Here is a 13,009-nt window from a genome sequence, read left to right as displayed (position 1 = left end):
TGGTGGATTCTGCACCCCATTTACACCAAACACACACACACACACACATACATACACACGCACGCACGCACACACACAGATACATACAAACAGAGGCATCGCGTACAACAGAGCCTCACATATGGCACAAGTCACATCCTGCTACTGTGTTACATTACCCTTCCTCCACCCATCCCCTCCCCTTCCCCCTCCCTCCCTGCACCATCATCTCCATCGGTTCATACAGCTCTCCAAGGGTTCAGGCCTTCTGCTCATTCATAAAATGACTTTAGTGTGAAGCCGTTACTCCATGTGCAGAGATCACAACATCCACTAACTGGAAAGCAAGGAATGCATTTTAGGTTTGTCGTCGTCTTTTAAAAAAAAAAAAAAAAACTTTTTTTTTTTTTGCTCAGTTGATCCACTTCCTGCACTCAGGAGCTCCACAGTGGCAGGCGATCTTCTGCCGACCTTCCACAGTGTCAAACTGGTGGTCGAAGCACAGCTGCAAAACAAGGAGGGAGATGGCTGAGCATCTCGTTTTTCTCTAATATGTGTGAATAAAAACAAAAACACCACCACCAACAACAACCACCACCTACCTCCTCTCCTTTTTCGACTCGGCGAATGCAGCTGATGATGATTTTGTAACCTCTTTCAAATGTGACCACCTCAGCGACACAGTTTGGGGCACAAGAGTGGTTGATATACCTGGAAAAAAAACAAAAACAAAAAAAACAAACCCAAAAGATTATTATTAAACAAAAAAAAGGTCATTATTACACTGCAAAATAGCAACACGTGCACTCATAATACTTAAACATGTATATCAATTATCATTATCACTGTAGTTCAAAATTATGGTTCAAGACATTTTTTAAATGACTTGTAAAGTGTTATTTGTGGCCAGCGAGGCAACACATGGGCAGCTTTCATGAGGGGAACATAGAATCAGCTGTTTTAATACAGAACGTTCTGTGCCACAGTCCTGAGCTGAGATGCAGGTCATATGATGCCACAGAATCTATACAGAGCTTCTACTGAACGCAACCCATGAAATCTGAACCATTGCATCACACAGCAAATCTACACAAATCATGTTATTGCTTTCTTATTATGCGTGAGCCCGCTTCCACTATTATTAATGTATAAAACTCCACATTCTGACTCTAAACCTAAATGAACATGTGAAGAGGATGTCAAGCATCACAAACACTGTCAGTAGTTTCTTTGAAATGTTTCGCATACTAGGACTGTTACGTATGTTTGAGTCGGTAATAACCAAGCTGAGTATGTACAAGCTAAACCATCATATTTTTCTTCACGATAGTACATTATTGATTGACCAAACTTAGTTGTCCCACTCCCTCTATGTCTCTAGGGAGCCCCATGGACCACCACACGCTCCCCTCCATCACCCGAAGAGTCGTCGGCCGCATCCTCTACCTGATGATTGGGAGTTTCATCAAGTGGACGTGATGTGTGGGCGCATCGCACCGTTACCCCCGGTTCCCATCCCCTGACCCACCTGAGCAGGCGCTACTACAGCAAGGAAGACACTTACCCTCCTTCAGCAACAAGGGGAGCTGAAACCACGTCCCCCCGTGCTGGTAGGCAACACGCAGCTTCACTAACCTGGCGCCTTATTTTAACAGGTTTATGATGAAGAAGAAATATAAAGCTTTATTTTACGCTGTCAGTAGAATCTGACTTTACCTTGCAAGCCCTCCAGTTCTGGTCGCATCGACAACATGTTCACTGTCAATGCGGAACATGAACACTGCTCGGTTCTGCAAGGGAGGTAGAATCTAATTAGTTTTAGCTAAAGTTTGTACAGACAAAGGTCATTTTCATCCGGAATGCATCAAGACATACCTGGGATCGATAGACCTTCTCCTTCATGATGGCAACCTCATTGCGGAGGATGGTTCCGTTGTACTCAATCACCATAGTTTGTTTTTCAATGTCCCGAGCAGCAAACAGCCCCAGACCCTGTGAAATGATTACAACATTACATTAATTCTGCCCATAGGAAACACACTCCAGGAAGACTGACATGACACCAGAACTAGGAATGTAAGATTTAGAGATTACACTTAAACATGCTTCACAAAGGGTTACAAATTAAAACCAGTTCCAGTATAAGGACCAGAACTCAGTGGCGTGAATAGATCCACCAAGACCAGAAGCCAGATCTTAAAATGCTTTCAGACAAAAGAAATCACTGTAAATATGCATTAATCTTATGAAATCCATTGATACGTGAAAAAATGAAGAAATATTTAAATGTTAAAGAAACTGAGAACTAATTTGAAGGCCTGTCCTTTGATCCAGATCCGATCCTTATGACACAATGCATCTTTTACAAAATTCCATTCAAAACTGCTGGAGTAATAATTATGTGATTCTGCTGAGACAGACAAACCAGAAGATCCAACAGAAGTGATTACATGAGCACATATAAGGTTTAGAACTCACTTGGATGCGGGAGCGGGCCAGATAGACGTTGGCTCTCCACTCACTCTTCATCCAGCGATACTGAGAAGACCTGGGGTGCACTACTGGAGGCTTGCTATGGGGGGCACCACCTTCTCCCTGGGCCACATTCTGGTTAGACCTGGCACTGCTGCTGGACACAGCTTGAGGCTGTGGCCTTTGTGGTGAAAGACATCAGTCAGTTGAATAACAATCAAAACAAACACTAAAATAATTATTCACCAGGGTTTGTTTCAGAAATTGTTACCTTATCACCAGTGAAGAGTGGGAAGAGCCGATTCTTGGCTGGGCCCGGGCACTACCAGCTGGATTGAACACCAGAGGCAACTCCACAAGAGGGTTGCGTCCATAACGGAAGGAGTACCGGTCACAAGCCTCCACCCCAGGGAGCTGAAATGAAAGAGTGAAAACAGGCTAATAAGCTGAACTCTCTACACATGCGGATGACAAAACTCATGAAAAGCAGCTACAAACCGATTCAGTTATCTTGGCAACTGCAGGGACTGTCAGCCCAAACAGGTCCTCCCCTTTCAGATAAACAGGGAAGAGCTTCAGAGTACCCGATTCAGTTCTTTTCTCAGCAACAGGACCAAGAACCTTGTCCCACACTCCTGATCACAGTGAGACCAGAACAAGAAAAAGTTAAAACGGAACTTTGTCAGGACTGTATTACACAAGAATATCTGTAATGACTCTGTAGTGGCAAACCTTTGGCAGAGGTGTCAGTCAGGACCAGATCTTGGTAGCCCTGTTCTATGACTCTGATGGTAAAATCTGGCTTTCCTTCTCTGTCCTCAACAGAACAGACGTAGCGGCAACGGCGGTTGCCGTGGCGCATGCTCCAGTAAATACGGCAAGCCTCATAGCCCACAGGGAAGATGGCTGTTGGTGAATGGAAGGCTGCCATTTGCTGGGGGGTTAGTTGGCCCATTGCATGTAACACCAGGCTGCCCACTCTAAAGGTATAGCCCAACTCAGGCTGCTGGACAGCTGTGGCAATCTGGCGCACTTCATCCCTTTGGACATAGACACGTCGGAAGACTGCAAAGCAGCGCAGCTCGTGCTCCAATGCTTGTCCAGCTGTGCCTCTGGGCCTGTGGGCATGACATAGCATGGTCTTGTCTTTGAAGAAGGTGCACTGAGCTTGCAGGGCACAGGTGAAATGATATACATTGGTGCAGCGTATGCGGTGGCAGCCGCTGGTTGCTCCAGTCTGCTGGCAGTAGACGCAACGTACTGTTTGGCCACGACGTAGAGCAAGCTCTACGTTGATTAGAGCGCCGGCCTGTGTCTCATATACCTCAGTCGACCATAGGGCACAGTTAAGGTGTACCCATACATCCAGGTCTAGATTAAGCAGCCTAGCGGGACCATCAGTGATTCCATCTCCAAACTGGTGGCAGAAACAGCAACGTCTATGGTCGCGTAGAGACACAGGTGGCCTTAAAGAGGCCCCAAGTTTTTTCAGAAGGTCATCAATCTTATCCTCATCTGGGAGTTGCGAGTTCCCTCTTGGCACCACCACCTGGACAGTCCACTTTCTCCAGCGGAGACCCTTCTGTCTCTTTACCTGGTGCCAGCCATCATGGGACCTTGGCCGGGCTTTCAGCTTCACGGTCACTTTGATTGCATCAGACTTTATCTCCATTTTTGGCGTCTCGCCCGCCATGGGGAAGGGGATCGGAGGGGTCGAGGGGGGAGACTGCTTGGGCTGAAGCTGGGCCAAGCAATGAACATCCATTGAGGACATGTTGTTACTGTACTGGTGCTGGGCTTTAGAAAAGCTCTCCGTTTGATCCGATGCTGGGAGCAAGGTCAATGATTCCTGAAAAGACGAGGCAAGTAGAAAGTCGTCATTAACTGCACTGCATGTACCCTTACTGCAGTGTTTCTGCATGTGTTCTGAGTTCGTACAAACCTTAGTCTCTGTGGCTGATTTGGACTGCAAAGGTGATGAACAGTAGAGAAGGAAGCAGCTCTGACTGCAGAAGACCAGTTCTTCTTTAAAATGGCACTCAGATTGCTAATAAGAGAAATCAGTCCAAGTGCTTAAAGTGAATAAGGAATAAAATGTTCCATCAAAGCTTCAGCTCAAAAGACATTAAAGGAAGCTATGACATAAAGATCCAAAGCATACAATATTTAAATGATCCAAATATTCATATGACTGCAAGAATAGTATATGCTGTTAGACCTATTAATTGTTCCAAAATGATATGTATAAAACTACTCTTTGGGCTGAAATATGTCTGAAATACATGAATGAGAGAATATGCCCTCTTCCAGTCTTAAAATACCACTGGAGCCTGTTTCTTACTAGAGAAATGATGTCCTGGCTCTGCAGTGACCTCAACATTCGACAAACCCCTCAATAGCAGTTATAGAAGGCCGCTATGCTCATGACAAAACAGCAGGAATAAAGAACTGAAGCTTCAGCAGTGAAAATAAAAGCAGCTGCACAGCACCGCATTCTCATTTGCTTTTTTGTGTATTCCAGTTTTTGAAGATGCCATCTTCTTCTACTTCCCCGATTCGGAGAAAAAAAAAGTCCATACAACAGCATGTATTTTTTTTATCCTGTTGTAAAACTATTTTTTTTGTTGTTTAACCGGCATGAAAATGAGGCGGTGGCATAGCCTGCAGCCAGAAGTGTTCTGCGGACAGTGAGCAGCAGAGGAAGACTATGCCATAACGTCTAGTGCAGCGAAGGACAGCACAATCTATTTTCAATCTGATCTCCATGTGGTCACTGGAGATGGTGTAAATGTATATGGAGTACAATCTGATGGCATTAGAATTCATTTTTGGTGATTGGATTGCAAAGTGTAGAGGCTCCAAGTCTGATCAGCATGTAAAAATGTGGGATGCAGGATGACTCCATGATATACCACCCTAAAGCTGTGCGCAGTATTGATGTGCTACCTTCATGTGTGCTGGTAGATCTTTGCTGGATTTCTGAACTCCATTTCCCAGAACCACCACCTTACAATGGCAGCACCACTGAGGTTTACATCCAGGGCTACCGGGAGTTCTCTGGTCATGTCCTCGAGCTACAGCAGAGCCTGCAGCAACACAAGTAATAATGATTATTCTATAATCCATGCAAACAAATAAATATTAGCTCATAAATTAAACATCCAGTAACAGAGGTAATAGGTCTTATGCCAACATGATTCAAAGCACTGGAACGTACAGTGGTTTGTATACCATAGCGTACCATAGTGCCAAAGTGGTCTTTCGTAAGTATTGTTAGGAGAGGTAATTACTGATAGGATATTTAGGGAAAAACAATTACATATTGAAATTGCCTTGCTGCAGCTTTCTATTTCACAGCCAATTACAATGTTTTGCTTAAGTCAGAAATAACAGTTTAATTAAAAGCTGTATTACAGATCTTGGGTGAATCTGAAATGTCCTTCATAATTTTGTTTTTTTATCCCTCACCCGCGCTGTTGGGATGGAAGCGGAAATGATGTGCCTGCGGTTGCATCATCCCTGGTGCTCCACCAGACCTAATCATCTGTCCCGGTCGCCCATGAAAGCCTCCATTGTCTCCCTGTCCATGGAAAAGCATGGGAGGGCGAGGATCCATGGGATGGGGGCCCACCCGTGGACCACCAAGCATAGACAGGGGCCCCCTGTCTGGGGTGCTGCTGACCTCGTAGCTGCTGGGGATCTTCACACAAAGCAGATCTGAAATTGCTGCCACTACACCAGTGATGTTCTGGGAGGAAAACACACATGGATACAACAGCTGATTAGGTCAGAGCCTCAAAATAACCCTCAACAACCTTGATTTGGTCAAACTGTTGGCTTCCAGTGGATGTAATGGAAAGAAAGCCCCCAAAACAAACTCAGCCTCTGGCTGAACTCTAACTGTTAACACTGTCATTTTAAATGCCTGTATAAGTGTTCTGACATTTACACTGTGGTTTAGTGATGGTTTTCCATGACATGAAAAATAAAGTGAATGAATTAGCTAGATAAGAAAAGCCTATGTACCTCTGACCACTTGCATGCAAGAATGTAAATTAAACAAATGGCAGATATAATTACAATTAACATAATACAATTTACATTGGAGCAAATAATAATAATAATAAAACAGACATGATATAATGCATTTTGAGAGAGCAGTCTTTATCTTACCCATCGCTGACTGGCTAGAGATTGCCAGAATAGATCAATTGTGGTTGTACAGAATATGAAAATATAATTATCCATAAGCATTCTCACCTCTGCTGCAGCTGGCCTCAACGTTATAGCGACAGAAACCAGGCCCTGTTTCGAATCATTTGATGTGGGGCAAAAGGGGGATCCAAAGAACATTGCTGAGGGCTCCGTCTTGATATCTTGTAATTTGACTTCTGATGCTAGAGAGTAAAATAAAATGGACTTCCTTGAAATATTGCCTCACTCTTTAGTTACTGGATGCTTTTTTGTGTATTAAAAAACAACACAATATTCATTCTGATTAGAACCATGGGAGTAAGTTTTTTTATAAAGCGGTATTGTTTGTGTACCTTTCCCATCCGGCGCAGGAAGCATAGGGAGGACAGGAGACAGGCAGGGGGATGCTGGCTCTTCCTTCACCAGTGCCAGGTCTGGGTAGCGACTGATTTCCATGCCAGCCACACTCTCAGGGGATGAAGATGGAACAAAACTGTCAGGTGTGTCCCTTTCCTTGCAAAGCTCCTGTCCTCTGTTACTGTGAGGATATTGCAGTCCAAATTAGTGTATAATAAAAAAACAGCAGCAACATAGATGAATGTATTAATTGATCTGTTACCTCAGCTCCTCCTGGTTGTTGTGGGGAGGTGTGGGAAGGGAGGCTGGAACATCCACAGTTTTTGGTCCCTGAGCAATGGCCCGGGCGAGGAGATCCTCCTCAGTGCGAAATGGGACATGGAGTGGCTTTGGAACGAGGCCCTTGGACACTGTATTCGATAAGAACACATTTTCACAATATGTTGCCTCTAAAATCTAACTGCACAACCTATCTGGAGAAAGTGCATGTTCTGTAATATGATAACAAGTTACATCCTTGTGCATACTCACCCATGGCAGCAGCTTTGCTGGCCAACTCTTCTGTCGTGGCAAACCCATTGATCATTTTCTGTCGGTTCACAGGTGGTGGCGTGGGGGGAAGAGATGCCGGAGGTGTTGGTGGATTGCTCAGGTTACTCTGCTTTAGGAATCAGAGCCAATTCATTGTCAGTGCATTCATGTCGCAGGAAACCTTAACACACATCACTCTTTACCTTGTTTCTCTTGATTTAACTAAGCGGAACTCACCTTGTAGGCCAGTTGGGAGTAATAGTCAGAGACCCCATCAAGCGAGGCGCTGCCAAAAGTGCCGGACAGGAGGTTCTCTCCATTTAGCTGACCACTGCCGTAGGGAGCAAAATGGGCAAAGTTGACTCCAATCAGTGGCTCCATGAGGGGCAACAGGGAGAGTTGCTGTGAGAGACAGAACCAGGGTTTGGGTTAGGAATGAATGAATTCTCAGAATGAATACTTATTGAAAGACGAAGTTTTGATTTCCATAAACAACATGTAATAACCATAAAACAGAGAGTACAACAAATATGAAACTGATCAAGCAAGCGTCCCCAGCACTGTTAATCTGAGAATTATATATTCTTACATAATCTATGTGTGATGTCCGACGGTACTCATCCACTTGTTCATGGTTATTTAAAAGATGAAGAGGAAAAATAAGAAAAATCTAAAATGGGTCAGGGAAAAACATTTACTGTATGGAGGGATCCCCTAACAATTCAGATTTATTGTTGATTTCTCTCATGATAATAATATCACACTGAACATCAATGAAAGATTTCATCAAATAGACTTTCACCATTTGATAAAAGCCAATCTGCAGTTTTTTTTGTTTTTTTTTTAAGAGCATTAATTATGTATTTGATTTATAAGCTTACATCATTGTTACATTGCTCTGTATCTCCTGCCCTGAAAAAGTATCTTCTTTTAAAGGCAAAACAGGCCTGAAGTCTGCAAAATCAAATCTCTGGCCTAATCATGCCTGTACGCCTCTCACTGCAGAATAAAAACTGTGAGCAACATCAGTTAATCGGCCAAAACGTCAGTTTTTCTCACCCAAAGTTACACGTTTGATTGTAATTCTGCCTTTTAGTTTAATTTTTGTAGGAAGCCCTCCCACATTGTACTTACAGATTTGGCCAAGATGTATTAAATGTCATGATGAAGTTATTTCCCTACATGTCCAGTGATTGGTTTGGCTTAATGCAGTGGTTCTCAAACTTTTTCTGTCATTCGCCCCTTTGGAGGAAGAAAAATTTTCATTCCCCCCCACGCCAATTTTTTTTGACAAAATAGGCCATTGTTTCATCCCTGTCCAAAATCTCTCCATTTTAAAAACAGACCTGACAACAGTTGCTATGAAAGAGGTTTAAAGCGCACTTTGGTTCCGCCTCGAAAAAAATTCCGACGTCCAAACATTAGTTCCCCCCCTCACCGGGGGGAAAAGGGGGGGGACTAATCTTTGGACTTTGGAATTTTTTTCGCGGCGGAACCATAAACAAAGCGAAAGGTGAGGGGGGAAAATAATGTTTGGACGTCGGGTGACTTGCGCCCCGCCACACACTTTGAGAAACGCTGGCTTAATGAACGATAAATCTTAATCAATCATGAATCAACATAACCATTCCTATGATAACACTTACTAATACCCGTGTGCGCACATGCAGATTAACCAGTAAGTAATTAAAGTAATATGCTCATGGTACTCAAAATGTCTGTGCATTCATCTAGTGCAGACTATTTTCTACTCTGGTAGTAATTAATACTGTAAAATTCTGAATATAGATTTTGTGCGGGCCAGGTGGTAACATGGTGAACTCCATCTAACCTGTTTGATTTGGGTCATAACGGTGTCGGGGCCAGAGTGCATCAGCTGCCTCTCATCTCCATCCTTCTTCCTTTTCTTGTAGCGAGAAGGAGGTTTCTCTCCTCCTTTCGGGGTCCTTTTGTTCCTTCCTTTCTTCTTCTCCTGTTCAGCGAGTAGAGGTCCAGGAAAGTCAGGGGTGCTGTCTGAGTATGCCTGAAGAGTAAGAAAAACAAAAATATTTTTTTTTTAGCATATTTACATATAAATATACTTGAAATTATTTGAGTACAATAATGATTTCAAGTTAACAGGTTTTCACAAAGAATGACTCATTCAAAAACTGAAAGTCATGACTCATAGCGGTTTAACTGGCTGCCCATCTGAATCACTTAGTTCATCTATGAGTCACTATGCTGACCACCCCCTCAGTGCTCCATAACTGGGTGAATAACACAAAGACTAACCCCATTGCTGTCCATGGAGCTTTGCCTGAGCAGAGCCTTGCAGTCCGCAGACTCCTCCTCCTCTGAGCGCAGACTCTCCTCTGACCGCTGTTGGGAAAATCCCGGTGGAGTAGAACTCTTGTTCTTCAAAAGGTGTTTCAGAAGTTCATTGCCAGCTTCACCCTTGTTTGGACTTCCTGCAGGGAAGGGAGACGTCCCCCCCTTATTACCCTCCTCCTTTACAGAGCTCATTTCGGAACCGATGGGAGCTTCTCTTGGCCCGTGACACTCACTAGCATCAGTCTGCTCGAGCTTGATGTTGTCCAGGATCCGGTCGTGCTCCTGGGCCTGGGCCCTCGCTGTGTCTGATGGGAGACCAGGTTGTCCAGACTGACCCCCAGAAAGTTGTCTCTCTAGCTCTGAGTGACTTGGAGTGGAACATCCTAGTAAAGGTGACCTTGATAAGTCTTGCTCTCCAAAAAGATGCGTGTTTCTGGTTGGAGTTGAAGAAGTGTCAGAAACGCATGGAGTGAGAGGGGCTGTAAGGTCTGAATGTGGAGTTGATGGTGTCTTGACAGAATCTGCATCATCATCTTTCTTCTTTTTGCGGTTCCTCTTCTTTTTACCTTTCTCATCTGGGATGATATTGGAATAGAGTTGGATTAAAGACTGACCTGAGCCAGGAAAATTGGATGGTAGTGGTGTAGCCGAGTCACCCCCAAATGGGGGACATTCGCCTGGCATCTGAAGCATCATTCCTGGCCCACTGAACTGACGAGGTCTGGGCTGACCCTGGGGAAAGTTAGGTGCTTGTAGGCCAAGATTATCAGGTCCCAAACCAGGCCCCATATCTGGAGGTATCATCCCATTGCCCATCATGGCCCTCCTTTCACCTTGCATGAATGCTCCAGTTGATGAGCCCATGCCTTGCTGCTGGGGGAACATTGGTCCGATTGGTTGCTGCTGTGGTAAAGGGGGCCTCTGGGGCTGCATAAACTCATGGGGCAGGTCAGAGTTAAAAAATGGCATCTGAGCCAGTGGTGGCATGTTCCCATCTGGCCCCATCATACCTTGCTGCTCCATTTCCATACGGTGTTTCAGGGCTCTCTGTCGTTCAACTTCCTGCATGAGCTGCACCCGCTGTCTCTCCTGCTGCTCCCTGAGCCGCTCCCTCCTCTCCCGCTCCTGAAAGCCCTCACTGAATGGATTGTTGTCATCAAACTTCACACCGCCTGCCTGCATGGGTTTTACACCACCTGGTGGAACCGGTGGTGCTTGGGGTTCCACAGGCATTTGCGAGTGCTGAGGAATGTTAGCCATTGGCATCTGATGAGGCTGGCCTGGATTTCCCACAGGGACCTGGGGTGGCATTATAGGTGGCATTCCTGGACCGCCCATTGGTAAGGGAGCACCAGGGTGCCAGCCAGGGGGTGGATTGGGCATACGTGGAGGTACATTTGGCTGACCAGAATGAAGTGGCATCTGCATCATGGGATTCATTGGAGGTTGGACCATTGGTGGTCCACTGGGAACCATACCAGTGGGACCTGGCATTGGGTGCATTCCAGGCATTATGGGAGTCATATTGTTTTGCTGGTGTTTCACTCTGTACTCTTCTATAAGTTCAGCATGTTCCTTCTGCTGCTTCCGGATCTGAAACAATATGAGATATGATGTTAAAAATTTGACAGCAGTCAAGTCTCAGCAGACCAGTCAGGTATCAGTTACCATGTTGAACAGACTCCTATAATTAATTTGTCAGTATAGACTTTTATGGTGTTTCAAAATTAAAAAAAAAAAAAAAAAGTTTTTTTGGCATAACTCCTCAAGGTGCTGCTGAGATGACACTGAACATGGGCATGGGCAGTGCTTCTTTAGAATACTATGATGTCACACTGAAGTTAACCTTTGACCTTTTGGATACAAAATGCCTAATCAATTGTTTTATGTGATTAGATATCCATGGGCAATGTAGTCATAATTAGCATGTGATTTCTCTAATGGCCATAAATATGTTTTGTGTGGTCCAAAATGATTTCCTCAACCTTTGAAGCCCAAAATCTAATCAGCTCATTCTTCAGTCAGAGTGAACATTTGCAACAACATTTAAACAAAACACTAAGATATTGTGTTCACGAGACAGATACTCATACGTGCAGACCAGCAGACAAACTGAAAATATCATACTTGCTGTCATGGCTGTGAACAGCATGAAGGAATAGAACTGAGAAGTATTAGCATACAGGTTTATCCAAGTGAGAAAAAAAGTTTTTTTCCTCCCTCAAACAGTGAATGTGAAATTCTAACGTACACCCAGTGTATGTGGTGTTCTTGATTCCATTTTCAAGACTGCTCCAACATGAAATAGCTTCCTATGCATCCACCACGCTTTTAGACCTACACCACCTGGCATACACCTACATTGGATTTGATCTATGGGACAATAATTAATAAATTTTCATAATTAAGTATGCTTTAATCCTACTATCCTTTTATTTCTTTTCCTCATCTTAACCTTCTGTCACTGCCTGTGTCTTACAGTTGAAAATAATAACCATGTCTCTGATGACATGATATATTTTGTCTTTTGCTAAAATAACATTAAATAAAGCAATGCTTAAATGAAACACTTATATCGTGCAGCCAAGAAGGTTCATAAGTGCTACACTATGTCTATTACAGCAAAGCACAGCCTGATGTTCGCTCGCTCATGTGTGAAAACAAGTCCAGTGCACCAGATTTAGTCCACATGTTATTTGTCAATAGTTAAAGTTAACTATGCTCATTAGGCTTCAGGCACCCATTTTGTTGGAGGAGAGGTGAGACAGAATTCTGTGGAGGAGCTTGACAGGACGAACATTTACCTGCTCCAGTTGTTTCTGCACTACACCCTGCTGCTCTGTGACATGTTTGAGCTGCTCAGCATCCTCCTCAGGGAACTCTCTCCCAGCTTTCTTAGCTGTTCTCTGCTTGGCAGACAGAGCTTTCTTTGACTTCCTGTGAGCTCCGATCTTCTCTTCCAGAAACTTCTGCTGCATTTGAAGTAGTTGCTGAGTCTCCTGAAGCCACTCCTCATACTGAGCCCTCTGAGCATTGTCTGAAAGAAGAAAAGGCTCACTTGTTATCAATCTTGACAGCATAAAAAAAGCAAACATCTTCATGTTTCCAAGTTTGACAGACCTTCAAACAAAATGTTGACGATGCATATACTTTCTTAAAGAAC

The 13,009-nt window shown here is 44.1% G+C and overlaps 1 protein-coding gene across 3 annotated transcripts in view; it reads right to left on the bottom strand.

The window, feature by feature from the left end:
• Positions 1-354: 354 nt before the first annotated feature.
• The window catches only part of kmt2cb (lysine (K)-specific methyltransferase 2Cb), a 67,942-nt gene continuing 55,287 nt past the window's right edge, over positions 355-13,009 (bottom strand). For all 3 annotated transcript variants that reach the window (XM_086203707.1, XM_086203708.1, XM_086203709.1), the window contains 19 exons: positions 12,651-12,883; positions 9,808-11,439; positions 9,365-9,556; positions 7,771-7,935; positions 7,534-7,663; positions 7,265-7,412; positions 6,999-7,183; positions 6,712-6,848; positions 5,920-6,199; positions 5,398-5,537; positions 4,394-4,498; positions 3,184-4,300; positions 2,950-3,086; positions 2,723-2,865; positions 2,458-2,632; positions 1,855-1,971; positions 1,696-1,769; positions 582-690; positions 355-484 (listed from right to left, as the gene is read on the bottom strand). In XM_086203707.1, the coding sequence (XP_086059833.1) occupies positions 392-484; positions 582-690; positions 1,696-1,769; positions 1,855-1,971; positions 2,458-2,632; positions 2,723-2,865; positions 2,950-3,086; positions 3,184-4,300; positions 4,394-4,498; positions 5,398-5,537; positions 5,920-6,199; positions 6,712-6,848; positions 6,999-7,183; positions 7,265-7,412; positions 7,534-7,663; positions 7,771-7,935; positions 9,365-9,556; positions 9,808-11,439; positions 12,651-12,883 (5,312 nt within the window). In that variant the 3' untranslated portion in view covers positions 355-391. The remainder of the gene's footprint in view (positions 485-581; positions 691-1,695; positions 1,770-1,854; positions 1,972-2,457; positions 2,633-2,722; positions 2,866-2,949; positions 3,087-3,183; positions 4,301-4,393; positions 4,499-5,397; positions 5,538-5,919; positions 6,200-6,711; positions 6,849-6,998; positions 7,184-7,264; positions 7,413-7,533; positions 7,664-7,770; positions 7,936-9,364; positions 9,557-9,807; positions 11,440-12,650; positions 12,884-13,009) is intronic.

The sequence above is a fragment of the Aulostomus chinensis genome, chromosome 5 (assembly GCF_037954235.1).
Source record: "Aulostomus chinensis isolate RoL2024-O1b breed Wild chromosome 5, RoL_Achi_v1.0, whole genome shotgun sequence".
NCBI classification, from domain to species: domain Eukaryota; kingdom Metazoa; phylum Chordata; class Actinopteri; order Syngnathiformes; family Aulostomidae; genus Aulostomus; species Aulostomus chinensis.
Note: the sequence above shows the minus strand (reverse complement) of the source record. Positions and strands in the feature narration are given on the sequence as shown.